Source organism: Rhincodon typus, chromosome 25, assembly GCF_021869965.1.
Source record: "Rhincodon typus isolate 14 chromosome 25, sRhiTyp1.1, whole genome shotgun sequence".
Taxonomy (NCBI): Eukaryota; Metazoa; Chordata; class Chondrichthyes; order Orectolobiformes; family Rhincodontidae; genus Rhincodon; species Rhincodon typus.
Window position 1 is genome coordinate 6,154,916 of NC_063356.1, and position 17,222 is coordinate 6,172,137.

Here is a 17,222-nt window from a genome sequence, read left to right on the forward strand (position 1 = left end):
TGGGATATATGGAGTTAGGCGAGGGTAAGCTATGATTTCACAGAATGAGCGGGATCCTCCTGTTCCTTTGCAGTTACAAGGCTGGATTTTAGCCCAGTTAGGCAGAAACAGTGTGGGAGGGGCACAAAGTGGTGCTTGGAATGGAAGCTGCTTTGAAGGAGTATAGTATTCATAAGTAGTGAAGTTATGATAAACCTGCACAGGAATTTATTCAGGCTGTGGGGTAATTGCAGTGTATGTTGAGTTTTAGTCTGCAGAGTATAAAAAGGCAATAGAACAAATGGGAAGGTACAGAAAAGATTTGTCAGAATACAAAGAACACAACTTTCAGGAAAAATTAAACAGGTAGGAATATTTTTCTTTAATAAGGAGAGGACTTGGAGGACAATTTACAGTACGCTTTAAAATTTTCAAAGGCTTGAGCAGCATAAATCAAAAACATAAACATGAGAGAAATAAAGAGAAATGTCTTCACTCATACAGCGGTTAAAGCTTGGATAATTCTATCATAGAAAATTATTAAAGAAAAAAGTTTAGATACTTTCAAAAGGAAACGAGATGTGTACGAAAGGGGAACAGAAAGATTAGCTGAAAGATGTAGATAGGACAGAAGGAATGGGAGAAGGCTCATACAGAGTATCATCACCAATTCAAGTGAACTGAGTTGAATGGTCTGTCTCTGTGCTATTCTTTGGCAACTTAACTTACACGATTTATAAAGGAATGCAAATTCCACGGCAGTGTGATAGGAGTTAAAAGCACGGCATCTGACAAAATGTGCAACAAACCTTGGTAATTCAAGATGTCTTCTGTATAAGCCAACATACTGGGAAAGGTGCTGCTCAGGAAAAATCCCAGAAGTCCTGTACCCACGTAAAGACAAACAACACTGACTGGGAAACACAGCATCAAGACAAAGGTGCCAATGATTCCACCCTGCAGCACAGAAAGGGGAAACGTCAAGACAGCAATGTTTTTAAGTGATACATAAAATTAGGTCTTTTGTTAAAACAACAACAAGAATTAGATAGAGGGAGACAAAAACAAAAATTGAAAAGAAAATTTCTGCTTTTGTTTCCGACTTCCAACATCCCTATTTAGATAGAGGGAGAAATGGGAAGACTGAAGGTGCATTCTAGTCACGGACATTTCAAATACTAAGACGTACGAATAATGTACACTCATCTTCAAAGGGTGTTCATCTGAAGGGCTGATAGACTTCAGTATATTGTCCAATCTAGAAGCCAGCACCTTCTAACAGTGCAGCATTCCCTGGATGCTGCAGTGGACTAACAGCCTGGATTTTTTTGCTCAAGCCTGAAGAGTGGGGCTTGACGTTCCTGACTCAGAGGTGAATGCTCCTGAACCAACAACTGCCTAAGGGATAGCAACTCAGAATGTCCAGTTCAAATCATTGGTCTGTGTTGCATCAGGCAGCCAGGTTAGTTTTGTGGACCCCTATCATGCTTCATCTCCTGATCAGCTCACTCCTGATCAGGAAACTGCTCATACTTTGAGCTCAAGGTCAGAATCAGACTCATAGAGAAAGAAGATTGAAGTCAAACTGAAACAAGGAAAGACAAACAGGAAAGCTAAACACCAATACTGCAGGTAGATGGGAATAAAGGAGCTTACTTAGAAAGTTCATAGCCTGCATTATTCTTGGGAAGTGAAGTGGAGCACACTTGTCCCTTTTGGCTTCCAACAAATAGTTTTATATGACTTTTTATCTTAATTTTATTTTAGTTTAATTTTATTTTAAGGTTAGAAGCCCCACTCTTCGCCACCAGTCTTTTTTTTATTGAAGAGAGCAACCACAGAGTATGCTTTAATGTGAGGGTCAGGTGTAGCTCAGTTGGCTGGATAGTTGGTTTCTGAAGCAGTGTGATGCTAACAGTGTGGGCTCAATTCCCATCACTAGCTGAGGTTATTATGAAGAGCTTCCCCTACTTTACCTCTCCTCTTGCCTAAGATATGGTGAAGTGGTCCCAAGATTAAATTACCACCAGTCATGTCTCTCTAGTGAGTGAGTAGCTCAATGGTCTGGTGAGACTATAGCAAAACATGCTTTAATGCAAAATTAAAACAGAAATGCTGGAGAAATTCAGCAGGTCTGACAGCATCTGTGTCATAGAGTCATAGAGCTGTACAGCACAAAAACAGACCCTTCGGTCCAGTTGACCAGATATCCTAAATTAATCTAGTCCCATTTGGCCCATATCCCTCTAAACCCTTCCTATTCTTCATGCACCCATTTAGATGCCTTTTAAATGTTGCAATTGTACCAGCCTCAACCACTTCCTCTGGCATCTAATCCATACACACACCACCCTCTGTGTGAAAAAGTTGCCCCTTGGGTTCCTTTTAAATCTTTCCCCCCCCTCACCTTAAATCTACACCCTCTAGTTTTGGACTCTCCCATCCTGGGGAAAAGACCTTGTCTATTCACCCCATCCATGCCCCTCATGATTTTATAAAGCTCTATAAGATCACCTCTCAGCCTCCAATGCTCCAGGGAAAATAGCCCCAGCCTATTCAGCCTCTCCCTACAGCTCAAACCCTCCAAACCTGGCAACATCCTTGCAGATCTTTTCTTAACCCTTTCAAGTTTCACAACATCCTTCCTATAGCAGGGAGACCGGAATTGAATGCAGTATTCCAAAAGTGTCCTGTACAGCTGCAACATGACCCCCCAACTCCTATATTCAATGCACTGACCAATAAGCACGAACATATCAAATACCTTCTTCACTACCCTGTCTACCTGGGACTCTGTGGAGAAAGACAGCTAAGGTCTTGAGTCCCAATTGACTTCTTTGGAAGAGCAGGGTAAAATAGGGAAAAATGTCTTTACTCAGATAATGGTGGAAATTTGAAACAATCTACCATAGAAAGAGGTCAAAGAAAATAGTTTGGACACTGGTAGGTTTTTCAAGCAAGTCCAAGCACCCAGATATGTATGTTAATGAGGCTTCTACTCATGTCTAAAGGAAAGACCACGGGGGAAAATGCCAGCAGAATAGTAACAGTGGCAACTCTGAGCCCTGTCCAAAGCTGCTGTATCATTTACACCAACACATAAATAATAGCAAGTGTCATTAGTTAGGTTAGTACGAGAGCAAAATTTGGCCTAAAAATACTCACCAGGTTTATGAACACCATAGTCACAGGTTTTAACTTTCCCGACACTGGGATAGATGCCAATCTGCCCAGTGTGATTGAAGCCCAGAAAAGACTGCTGAGGTAGCCAGCTACCCTAGCCTCGATGTACAGAGGTTTCTCCACAGCATAGGTATATACGAATCCAGAGTACTCTCCCTGCCAGAGATCAAGCACACGTCAGGTAAATAGTCACAAAACTCTACAGCTTTATTTCTCTACACTATCAACAACCAATAAGACAGGTTCTATGACGGCAATCTCAGCCTTCCCACCCCCAGAGTGTGAGTGCCCTTCCCCTTCCTTCTTATCTAGTGAAACCTCTGCTGTCTATTTCTCCCCCTCAGTCTCCTATTGCCAGTACTACTTTTCCATTTCACTATCTTGTCCCTCCCCACATCCAGTCCATCTCCCCTCCAAGTCCATGCAGGAAACTTTCTCCCCTTCTCCAGTCTCTGCTGGAAATTTCTCTAGTTTATCTCTCCCTTCAATCTCAGCCTGAAATTCTCCTTAATCTCACTCCCTCTCTCAGCCCCAGCAAGCCCTGCCTCTTCTTCCAATTCACAATCTTCTTCCCCTCTATGGCAACTCCCCTGCTGCAACCCACCCACTGTCTTCGCTCCCAGTTGTTGATAACACCCTCCCCCCCTCCATCCCCCCCCCCCCCCACCCCCACTACTCCCAGTCCATTCTGGGGGCCTCCACTGTTTCCCCTGCTTCTGTTCCCAGCAGCTTGCTCCACCCTCCCCACAGCATCCCATAACACACCCACTTCCCAGCTAGCAGCTCACTCCAGGTTCTCAACCGGAGTTTGCAACAACTTAATTTAACATGAATACTGGAAGCAGGAGCCTCAGAAGGTATGGACATCCTTTCTCACAATGCACACAATGTTGCACACCATCAAAGCAGCACGTACGTACCAAAATCCCGTCCGTCATAAAAAGCACGACAGCCCCGATAATGTGGATAACAAAGAAAGTGCAAGGAGCTTCTTGAAGACGCAATCCTTTGAGGCAATCAATAAGACCATCAGGCTCTGCAAATGGGGGAGAAGAATAAAACAAACACTTCAATGACAGAATGGAATGGCTACATAAAATATACAACATAGCAACAGGCCATTCGGGCCAACTGTCGTCCATACTGGTGCTCAAACTCCCACCCTTTTTGCTGTAGCCTCATGAGTGTTAACTCCATCCCTCTCCAAGAAGATTGCCTGAGGCTCAACCTTACAATTCAGCACCTTGAGCCCTGAGATGAGGTTTCTGACCACATTATCCTGTTACCGTGCCCACTTCATTAAATCCCATCCAGGGTATCAGTCACTCTCAGTTGGCTACACTTTTACCTGGAGCAAGGGGTCGTGGGTTTAAATCTCAGTCCAGAGAACGGAGCTCGATAATCTTGTCTGATACTTCAATAGCACTGAAGGAGTACTGCACTGTCATGGGTGTGACTTGTTTGGATGAGATAGGATTAATCTTAAGATCTGCTTTCTCAGGCGTAAAAAAAAAACAAATGGCATTGCATCGAAGGGCAGAGGAGTTCTCCCTGGTGAGCTTGCCAATATTTAATCAGCATCATGGGAATAGACCAGTTGCAAACTGATGGCCATGTTTCTTGTATTGAAATAGGAACTGCACTTTTATAAGTGCTGTAATAGCTGGAAAGTGCTTTGAGATCGTGAAAGATCCAACATAAATGCATGTTTTTCTTTAGGTTTCATGCATCTTTTATGATTGAAGTCCTTGGGCTAATTAGATTTCACCTTGACAGGGCCCCAGTACAAACAACATTAGCAACTCAGCATTCTTGAACACCCCTCTTCTGTTCGCTCTACTACTGAGAGGGACTACAGTAGCATGAGAATGCCTGGACTTCTGAGGAGGGTTACTAATTTTGGTTGAACATATGCCTGGATGCTGTGGACTAGTCCCATTCCAGAAACCTCTGTTTGCAATAAATGTTAAGGGCTCTTGTAGTGCAGTGGTAGTGTTTGCCACGTCTGAACCACAGGACGTGTATTCAAGTCCCACCTGTTCCAGTGGTGTGTAACAACAGGTTGATTATATAGCATCTACAATTAATGCTGATTCTCTGAGTACTGTGCTGTCAGAGGGGTTTTTTTTGTGTGAGACCCCCTCTGCTCTCTCAGGCCAATACAAAAGATTATGTGGCACTATGTCAAAAGGAGCTCTCCCCAGGGTCCTGCCCAATATTCATCAATGTTAAACCATCATCACTAAAAACAATTAGCACATTGCTCTTTGTGGGATCTTACCATGCACATATAGGCTGATTTCTACACGACAGTGGCGACGCTTAAGAGTATTTCATTGCCTAAGAAGCTCTTTGGAGTATCCAAAGATAGTGAGACATTACTTAAGTTTAAGTATTTCCTTTTCCTAGATATATTTCAGGTACAAGCATCTTTATGATAACTTTGGATAATGGTAAGATTTCACAGTACAAGATGATGATAATCCCAATAAATAATAAGTAAAGGACTTTACTAAACTCCATTTGAAGGTTGAAGCATTAGGTGTTTCTCTAGCTCTGATAAAATCAAGGAGCAAATCACTGGACCCGAAACGTTAACTCTGTTTTTTCCTTCACTGAAGCTGCCAGACCTGCTGAGCTTTTCCGGCAACTTTGTTTTTGATCCTGATTTACAGCATCTGCAGTTCTTTCGGTTTTTATTGAGCTAATGATCTGTTCGCAGTTTCACAATCACTACATAAACTGGTTTCCAGCTCAACACTGTTTCAAAACCACATAAACAATAATACTGAGATAACACAGTGTGGAGCTGGAGGAACACAGCAGGACAGGCAGCATCAGAGGAGCAGGAAAACTGATGTTTCAGGTCAGGACCCTTCTTCAGATCTCACAAACAATAATCTTCTGTTATCTAACTGAAGAGTGATGCAGCATAGAAAAAAATGTCATTCAGCCCATCTTAGCCTTTGCCAGCTCTTGGAAAGAGCATTCCAATTGGTTCCACATCCACCTGCTTTGTCTCGATAGTCTCTAAACATTGCCCTGTATGGTCAGGCAGCAACCACATTGCTCTCAGTAGAAGGGAGACCTAAACTTTCACTACAGGTAGCATAGGAACATCAAAGTAGCCTGGGACGTTATTTGTTGCAAAATATTTGTTAACCACAGACCTCATTCCAGTTGCTATCACACCTTGTTTACTGTAAACATATACTGTTGTATCTCCACGCTGTCATTGTAATCTCTCTCTTCTTCTGTTTACTTCTCCTCTATCTTTGCCTCCTGAACATAGAAACCTATAGTGGGGGCACAGATTTGAGACTCTCTTTGACAAAGATTTGGTTACCAATATCTCCTTGTCTAGCTTGGTATCAAAATGTAGTTTGATTACTCTCCAGTGAAGTGCCTTCAGGAGTTTTGCTATGTGAAAGATGCACTGGAAATATGAATACAAATTAGGAGTAGGAGTAGATCACCGAACTCCTCCAGCCTGACCTGCCATTCACTAAGATTATAACTAATCTGATTACTCCCAATAACATTTCTCCCCCTTTCATGTCAAGAATCTTTCCATCTCTAGGTTAAAAATATTCCAAAGACTCACAACTCTCAGGAAAAAAATACTCCTCATTTCCGCTTTAAATAAGCAATCTTTTATCTCCCCTAGTTTTGGATTCTCCTACAAAAGGAAACACCCTCTACATCCACCTGTCAAGATTGTCTATGCTAGTCATTTTTGTTTAAAAACTACACAGACAGGCTGTCAATGTCTCATCAGACCAGCTTTTTTTTTCACCTGTCAGTACCCTAATAACGTCACCATGGCCATCTTGTGGCACAGTGGTAGTGTCCCTGCCCCTGGGCCAAGGGGCTTAGGTTCAAGTTTCACATGCTGCAGAGGCGTCTAATAACATCTATGAACAGGCTGATTGGGAAAAATAGGTTAAATTTAAAAAAAAGTCACCATCATCAAATTCATTAGAGAGATGACTGATGTTGGTTTAACCTGATGGTCACTATGCCTCAGGTGAGGGGAAAGGTTGAGAAGGACAGTCCTTCTTGGTAACCTCAGCCGCTGCAGGAATTGAACCCATGCTGTTAGCATCACTCTGCATTATAAACCAGCCATCTAACTAACTGAAATAACTGCACCAAGACCAGTAGCCTGTCACTAAATCATCCTTTAGTTACTGGTGCACAGTACACTGACTGTGGCCAGGCAGCTCAGAGTCAGTCCCCCCGAACTAAGGAGATTCTAAATCCCCTGGTTATATTGGTCAGCCAGAGCTTCCTGATTGGCCCAGGTTAACAACCCCAATCAAGGATCTCATAGTCAATGAGATACATCTGGTTCCAACCACAACACTGACTGAACTAACACCCAAGCAATGATGACGAAAGAACAAACTTGCATTAATATAGCATCTTTCACATCCTCAGATCATCCCAAAGTACTTCACAGTCAATGAACTAATTTCAAAGTGTTATCACTGCTGTAAAGTAGGAAAATCAGCAGCCAATCCACACACAGCAAGATACCACGAATAACAATGTCTGATAAATAACCAGATTATTGTTATGATGTTGGTTGAGAGCTAAATGTTGGCCCATAAATGCTCGAGTTCTCTATAAACACATGCCATTGGAATCAGCATTTCCATCTCAGTGGTAAGACAAGACTTTAATTTAATGTCTCTTTAATAAAATGCCAGGTCAGTGCTCCCTCTGCAATGCCCAGAAGTGTTAGCCTGGATTACTTGTTCAAGACATTGAATCAGTCCTAAACCCACAACCCTCTGACAGGGAGGCGAGAAAGCTATCAACTGAACCAAGATCATTACTCAGAGAAACTGCACTGTGGTGCAATGATATATGTGGGTTAGGTTTTATCCTTGATGGCATTTCTGACATTCTCTCAGGTGCCAGAGGGTCAAGATAAGAGGTTGCATTTAGGTGCTGAGCAACCACAGCTTTGCTCACTGAATGTGATCGGTGAGCCTCACTGTTTAAGGGTTGGGTTTACAATTTATCAGACCACACTAATCCAGCAGGTCACTTAAGCCTTACACCTGTTGGCACGAAACACAATAGACTTCATCCTAACAATGGCTTTTTGGTCAATGACCTTTAACCAAAATAAGATTCACATCATTTCCTACCTATGTGTGCCTCCACCCTGCATTTTGAATAAAGAAATCATTTATACTTCCATAGGAGTTTATATGACCTCAGGATGTTCCAAAGCAACTCGCAGACAATGAAGCCTTTTGGAAATTCAATCACCTCTGCAAATCAGTAGATGCATCTCGGCAAAAGTATTTAGAATATCCAGATCATTACCTGACCTCTTCTCTCCCAATCCTTCCTCATTTTAAGTCATTTGTTCATTCAGATTAATTTATTCATTCATGGGATGTGGACATCGCTGACCAGGCAGCATTTATTGCCCATCCCTAATTGCCCAGAGGGCAGTTCAGAGTCAGCCACATTGCTGTGGGTCTGGAGTCACATGTAGGCCGGAGCAGGTAAGGAGGGCAGTTTCCTTCCCTAAAGGACATTAGTGAACCAGATTATTTTTTGCCCCCCCCCCAACCCCCAACCATCGACAATGGTTTCACGGTCATCATTAGATTCTTGATTCCAGATTTATTATTGAATTCAAATTCCACCATCTGCATGGCAGGATTTGAACCAGTGTCACCAGAGCATTAGCTCACTTCTGGATTAATAATTCAGCAATAATACCCTTAGGTCATCCCCAATATTCAGGATAATATCATCTGTGAGCTCCCTCGCTAGTCAAGACTACCAAGCACCTGATCGTAGACATGGGACTGGGGATCCTGGGCAGTAGTAGCTACTCGGGTGTTATGATGTGATGCGCATGTACCTTTAAGAGGGTGTATCCAAAATATTGTCCGTCACTATTTACTACGAGATAGGCTGTGTACACTGTTGATGGGACGAAGCAGTAGTCCTATTGATCAGACATGTCTACACAACCACTCAGTTAGCATGGTTGGTATATAGTCTAATCTCCAAATAAAGAACCCATATTATTGTTTTGTCAATTCGTGTGTAATTAGTATATGTGTGATAAACCAAAGAACATGATGCTGGGAAGCAGGAAAGCCTTAGTCAGTCCTAAACTTAATCAGCAGAGACAGAGGTGATAGGGAGAATGAGGGAGCAAAGCATGGAGTATAAACAAATGTTTATCCCTAAAAGATATCACTAATTTAGTTATTGTTCCCATGTGATTAGGTACTGATTTTCCAGGTTTGAAACTTCTCTAGTTAGTGGGGCTCAGTGGTAAAGGCTCAACGAAGGTAAGGGATATACCTCATAGAATCCCTACAGTGTGGGAGCAGACCATTTGGCCCATTGAGTCCACACCAACCCTCTGAAGAGTATTCTACCCAGACCCACACGCCCACACCACTCTCTCCCTGCATTTCCCACGGCTAAGCCACCTAGCCTGCACATCCTGGACACTATGGGCAATTTAGCATGGCCAATCCACCTAGCCTGCACATCTTTGGACTGTAGGAGGAAACCGGAGCATTCGGCGGAAACCTGCTCAGACGCGGGGAGGATATGCAAACTCCACACAGGCAGTCGCCCGAGGGTGGAATCAAACCCGGGTCCCTGGCGCTGAGAGGCAACAGTGTTAACCACTGAGGCCCTGTGCTGCCCCAAATTCCTAGAGATCTGAACACTGGACATTTGACCACAAGACAGAACGTTTTAAAATTATGCATTCAATGCATCGATAACATTTATTGCCCATGCTGAATTGCAGGGAGAGTAGCTAAGAATGAACCACAATGCTGTGGGTCTGGAGTCACATGTAGGTCAGACCAGATAAGGATGGCAGATTATTTGCCTTAAAGAATATTAGTGAACAGGTGGGTTTTTCCAACAATTGACAGTGGTTACATGATCACCATTAGGCCATTTTTGAAAAAATATTACATTTTTACTGAATTCCAATGTCACCATCTGCCTAGGCTTCAGTCAGAACCACCATACCACTCCCTCCCCAGAATGTCTGGTTACTCAGTAGAATCAAAGAATCCCTACAGTGCAGAAAGAGGCCATTCAGCCCATCGAGTCTCTCAGGTTTAGTGGCTGAAGTGGGGCAACCGGGAGGTGGAGGATGGACTATTGTTCTGTCATGTTGTTGCGCCCATCAGGTTCATATTCCAGTCCTGTGAGAACCCATGGATAATGCACAGTGCTGGGTAAACCTGGCTTAGCACACTGCCAGAGAGATACATCAGTAAGAGTTCCAACAAAAGTACTCCAGGACAAGAAGTGGGAAGAGGCCAAGTTATGAGGTCGGAGTTGTCCTTCTTAGAGCAGGAAAGATTAAGAGGAGATTTAACAGAGCTGTTCAAAATCAGCGAATGTTTCCATGCAGTAAATCAAATAAAGTTAGTTCCGCTGGCGGAGGGATCGGTGAGCAGAGGTTAGCAAGATCTGCATTTGTATGGAAACTTTTATAATCACTGGACACCTCCAAGTGCCCCAGCTGGAGTACTGTGTGCAGTTCTGGTCACCTCACTACAGGGAAGGATGTGATAGCACTAGAGGGGTACAGAGGAGGTTCATCAGGATTTTGCCTGGTATGGAGAAATTGAGCTATAAGGAGAGACTAGATGGTCATAGAGTTCTAGAGTCATACAATAGTACAGCATGGAAACAGGCCCTTCAGCCCAAATTGGTCCATGCTGAACATGGTGCTCACTCAGCTAGTTCCAATTGTCCACATTTGGTCCATATCCCTATAAACCCTTCCTAACCATGTACCTATCCAAATGTTTTTTAAATGTTGCTATTGTACCTGCCTCAACCACTCTCTCTGGCAGCCCATTCTATATACGCACCATTCTCTGCGTGAAGAAGTTGCCCCTCAGGTCCTTCTTAAATTTTTCCCCACTCACCTTAAACCTATGCCCTCTAGTTTTCAATTCGCCATTCCTGGGAAAAAAGATTATATGCATTCATCCTATCTATGCCCCTCATGATGTTATATACCTCAATAAGGTCACCCCTCATTCTCCTACATTCCAAGGAATAAAATCCTATCCTGGCCAACCTCTCCTTACAGCTCTGGCCTACTAGTCCTCGTGACATCCTCGTAAATCTTATTTGCACACTTTCCGGTCTAACTATGTCCTTCCTATAACAGGGTGACCAAACCTGTACACAATACTCCAAGTGCAGCCTCACCAATGACTTATACAACTGTAACATAATGCCCCAACTCCTATACTCAATGCCTCAACTTTTGATGGCCAGCACAGTAAATGTCTTCTTCACCAACCTGTCTACTTGTGACGTCGCTTTCAATGAACTATGTACTTGTACTCCTAGGTCCGTCTGTTCTACAACACTCTTCAGGTCCTTACCATTTACTATATAAGTCCCACCTTGGCTTGACTTTCCAAAGTGCAACATCTCACACTTATCTGTATTGAACTGCATTTGCCAGTCCTCAGCCCACCTCTCCATCTGATCAAGGTCCCTCTGTAATTTTGCATAACCTTCCTTGCTATCAACGATATCTCCTAATTTTGTATCATCCACAAACTTACTAATCATGCCTTGTACATTCAAATCCAGATCATTTATGTAAATATCAAATAACAAAAGTCCCAGCACCGACCCCTGTGGCACACCGCTAGTCACAGGCCTCCAGTTTGAGAAATAACCTTCAACCATCACCCTCTGCTTCCTACCATTAAGCCAAATTTTAATCCAATTAGCTAGCTCTCCCTGGATTCCATGCGTCCCAACCTTCATGACTAGTCTACTATGCGGTGCCTTGTCAAAGGCCTTACTTAAGACCATATAGACAACATCCACTGCCCTACCCTCATCCATCCTCTTGGTTACCTCTTCGAAAACCTCTAAAAAAATTGTCAGACGTGACTTGCTGTGCACAAACCCATGCTGATTATCCCTAATCAGACCTCGACTATCCAAATGTTGGTTCATCCTGTCCCTCAGTATCCTCTCCAATAACTTGCCTACCATTGATGTCAGGCTCACTGTCCTGTAGTTCCCTGGCTTGTCTTTGCTACCTTTCTTAAACAATGGAACAACATTAGCCACCCTCCAGTCTTCTGGAATTTCATCAGTGGCTAAAGATGAAGCAAAAATCTCTGCAAGGGCCTCTGCAATTTCTTCCCTAGCCTCCTACAACGTCCAAGGGTAGACTTGATCAGGCCCAGGGGATTGATCCACCTTAATGCATTTGGATTGTTTACGTAAGAGCAGAGAAGGCTGAGGGGGCGCACGATTGAGGTATAAAATATAATGAGGGATCTGGACAAGGTGAATAGAAAGCAGCTGATACCCTTGGTTGAGGGGTCATTTGTGTGGGGGCACAGTTTTAGGGCAAGAGGCAGGAGATTCAGAGGGAATTTGGGGAAAGAAACCTTTTCACTCAGCGGGTGATGGGAATCTGGAATGTACTACCTTGGAAGGCAGTGGAGACCAGAAACCTTACAACCTTTAAAAAATATTTGGATGGCTACTTCATATATCATAACATTCAAGGATATAGGACAAGTGCAGGAAATTGAGATTAATGCACTTTTAGTGGTAGTTATGTCAGTGCAGACTCGATAGGCTGAAGGGCCTTTTCTGCGCTATATGAATCTAAGTGCTTTACAACCAATTACATACCTTCGAATGTGCAAATCACTATTGTTATGAAGAAATCACAGTAACCAATTTGCATGTAGCAAGTTAGCTGGAAGGCTTGTTGATGATGCTAACAGTATGGGTTCAATTCCTGCACTGGCTGAGGTTATCATGAAAGACTCTCCTTATCTGATGTGTGGTGATCCTTAGGTTAAATTGTCACGAGTTATCCCTCTAAGGAGAGAGCAGACCTATGGTCTGATAAGACCAAGGCAACTTCACCTTCTCTGAACTAGGTGGCTTTTTACAATAATCTGAGATGATGACCTCTTATTCACAGTTACCAAACCAGCGAAGCTTCTTCAAACTGCAAGTCCACCCCTCCTGGAATAACTGTACACAGCGGGTGTGGTCTCACAATGCACTATATGAGTCGCAAGAATACCACACTTATACTCCATCCCTATCCCAATGAAAGCTCTCTAGTCTGATCATTGCATGAACAAGGTCAGCCGTTAGCTACGGGAAATCTTGACTGTGAATGGTAGATGCAAATCCTGCGTCCTAGACTGTATGTAACACTGCCGCTATTTAAACATAGCAGACTGCATCCAGCTATTTACACAACACAGCTGCAGTGTTTTGCAAACAAGTTTCAAGATTATCAACTCCTTTCACCTTTCCCAATGAATCACAGTGTGTGCTCACCATTGAGTTCTAACCTCACCGGCTCTCACCAGCCACACTTCCAAAATTGGAGCTGAAATTGATGGCAAGGGGTACGCAGGTTGAAGAGGTTCCATACGCAAGTGTCAGCCATGGCTCACTTCCCAACTCAGTGCCTGCTGGTCTCTGGTTTAAGTCCTGATCCAGTATATAATCTAGGCTGGCTTCTCTGAGGGTCTGTTACACCATCAGAAAGTGCTGTCTGGGATGGGTAAAGTCAGAAGTCACCAGGTTACAGTCAAACAGATTTATTTAAAATCACAAGCTTTTGGAGCGCTTTTCCTTCAGGTGATGAAGGAGCGGCACTCCAAAAGCTTGGGATTTTACACCTGTTGGACTATAACTTGGTGTCGTGTGAGTTCTGACTTTGTCCACCCCAGTCCAACACCGGCACCTCCACATCATAGGGTGAACAGAACAGATCTTAGAGAACAGGGCAATTTTCCCCAGTGCCCTGACTGCATTGGAAACCCCAATCAGTAGGTTATCCGGTCGTGATCACATTTCCATCAGTGGGAGCTTGCTGTGCACATTTTCTACAACATAACAATGACTAAACTTCAAAACATACTTCACTGTCTGGATGCTGCTTTGGGGTGTGCTGAGGCTGTGAAAGACATTACAGAAATGCACAGTCTAATTCTGTGAACAGCCATGTTAACACTAATGGGGCAGATGCCACAATGTCCTCCCTTCCTGGAATGCATGTTGCAAGTGCTTTGGTTCATTATTTGCATAGCACACTGAGCTGAGTAGACAGCAATCTGATGGTAATGTTGCTGGTTAAGAGCCCAGTGGCCTCAAGCTAACATTCTGAGTACCTGGGTTGAAATCCCACCACAGCAACTGGAGATTTCACAAACGTTTTTAAAATATTGTTTGGCTCTCTAGCCTTCACCCCTCTACACTACCATCACACCACCTCACAGCCTGGTAACATCTTCCATGTTCATGTCACCTTCATGCAACCTTGTATTCTCTGAGGTATCTCCACATCACCATATACGTAGTCTCTACCTCATGACCATGTCACATCTACTCATCCAGTACTCTCTGTTGGCATGACCTCAGGAGCTATGCAAATACCTTTTTTTTAAAACTTCCAACAAAGTAACAGAAATCTCGTATATACATGCTTAATATAGTAAAATAACTATCATTCATGAAACACATGAAAAACAGTAGTCAAACGACTATAAAAACAAACAAACTTCGATTCAGTGACCATATCAAAGACAGTTAAACCACTTTAGAACTGAGAATCAAATGTCAATTCAGCAGACAGCAAGATCACACAAACAGATGGAGTTTTGGTGCAAAACAGAGAGGGCAGATTGGTTTTTGGTGAAACATTTCATCGGAAAGATGATGCTCTAGCACACGCCCAGCACTGCATTGCTGGATTTTTATGCTTGAGACTCTGGAGGCAGGGTCTGGACCCACAACCTTGTTTCTCAGAGGTAAATTTTACAGAGGCGAGTCAGGCAGGAGGGTAATTTCATGTACCCACACTATAGTAACCTTCCATATTTTGAGAAGAAAGAATTCAGAGAGAGTGAGTGAGCAGGAAGATATTATAAAGAGCTTTAGAACCTAGCTAACAGTTAAAGTCTGCTACTTTTAAATCTCATGTCATGGAATATAAGGCCAAAATGTATCCAACAAACTGCAAGAGGAGTGTTGTAATTTGGACTGATAATAGTTCACTAAGTATAGCATTGAACAAGATGACTGCCTAATAAGAACTTGAAGTTCAGCCTAGTTGTTTAACAAGTGTAATTAGTATGTTCTATGATAACTGGTTCACATCTCTTGTTGTTGTAGATTGACCACTCTGTAAATAGCATTTAAGTTCTCATCTTTAAACTGTCTATTTCACACATCATTCCAAAGAAGTGATGGAAAATAGCCAACACTGCACTCACAAGCTGAAAGCAAGGTGTGAGAAGCATATGAACTTCCAAGAAGTCAGATTCTCTCTGAGACACAGCAAATAATCATGAGCCTGTACCTGTGTGTACCATCTCTCTTATTTCCACTGAAGTCATTCACTGGAGGCTTAGGAAAACAAACTTTAGAAGAATGTTTCCAAGGGATGACAGAATTCAGTGACATGATGGATTGCAGAAACCAGAGCTGTTTTCCTTACAGAAGGCTGAGACGAGGTTTGACAGAGATATTCAGGACCATAAGGGTCTAAATAGTGCAGGTAGGGAGGAACTGTTCGCACTGGTGGAAGGATTAAGAACCAGAGGACACAGATTTAAAGTAATTGGCAAAAAAAAACTACTAGTGGCGTAAAGAAAACTTTTGTTTTAAAGCTTTGAGTGATTGTAATGTGTAACGTGCTGCCTGAGAATGTAGTAGAACTAGACACGGTAGTGGCAATTTTATAGGATTAGCTGTCTTTGATATAGAAGTTTATTTGTTTATATATTATATTGACCACTTGAGGGGATTCAAAATCTTTGAATGTATTTCATGAATGAGTTATTTTACTGTATTAAGCATGTTTATGAGAAATACTGAGCTAGTAACTGAAAACCCTAGGCTAATGCTTTGAGAACATGTGTTCAAATCCCAATATGGCTAATGGTGAAATTTGAATTCAATAAAGTTTTGAAATAAAAGTTAGTCGAATGGTGGCCATGTAACTGTTACTGTTTAAAGACCCATTTGGTTCACTACTGCCCTTTAGGGAAGGGAATCTGCCATCCTTACCCAGCCTGGCTTACATGTGACTCCAGACCCACAGCAATATGTGCGGCCCTTTGGTTAATTCGGGAGGGTCGATAAATGCTGGCCTAGCCAATAATGCCCACATCCCATGAATAAATTTAAAAAATTCAACTACTGGTTTCAAAAGAGAATTTAATAACCATCTAAAGAAAAAATGTATTTGGGTCTCCAGGATAAGAGGTTGTATGATTAGCTGAATTGCTTTAGCAGAGAGTCAGCATGGATTCAAGCAATGGATGGGCTTTTTCTATGTCCATAACTAGTCTACCATTTTATGTACATATGTTACCAGTTCTCTATCTCTGTATTACATTACCATACATAGTCAAAGTCTTCCACTCTGGTGTTTTTCACTGTCTAATAGTTAAACTAGTTTGTCTCTCTCTGTCTCACAGATGTAAATATGCCTACATTTACATAGCACCTTTCGCAGCATTGCAATGTCGCAAGGCACTTTACGGTCAATGAAGTGTTTTTGAAATTTAGTTACTGTTGTGTTGTCAGAAATTCAGCAGCCAATTTGCAAAATGGAAACCTCCACAATAGTAATGAAGATAATGATGAGATAATCGATGGTTTTGAAGTGTTTTGGGAGATTGGCTAGGTGCCTGAGGGGAAGCTATCCTGTTCTTCTTCAAGACAGTACTTGGAGATGTTGGACAGGAGACAGGGAGCTGGGTTTGCTATCTCATCCAAAGGCTGCAGCTCTGACAATGCAGCAATCCCTTGGTGCTATACTGGCCCTGTCAGCCTGGATTACGTGCTCAAATACCCTGAAGTCAATCTCAAACCCACATCCTTCTGAATTAGACAAGAGTACATTGCACTAAATCATGGTAACACATCCGCGTGGATACATGTGAAGACAGATAAACCTTCACACATACGTTTTACTCTGTCCTGACATTCCACCTGTTTGTTCACACTCTTTACCAACCTTT

General features: G+C 42.6%; 1 protein-coding gene across 1 annotated transcript in view; it reads right to left on the minus strand.

The window, feature by feature from the left end:
- Positions 1-17,222, minus strand: part of mfsd4aa (major facilitator superfamily domain containing 4Aa) — a 56,696-nt gene that overhangs the window by 9,859 nt on the left and 29,615 nt on the right. Inside the window, exons 5-7 of the mRNA XM_048612259.1 lie at positions 4,083-4,198; positions 3,145-3,318; positions 789-936 (exon numbers count right to left, since the gene is read on the minus strand). Of these exons, the coding sequence (XP_048468216.1) occupies positions 789-936; positions 3,145-3,318; positions 4,083-4,198 (438 nt within the window). The remainder of the gene's footprint in view (positions 1-788; positions 937-3,144; positions 3,319-4,082; positions 4,199-17,222) is intronic.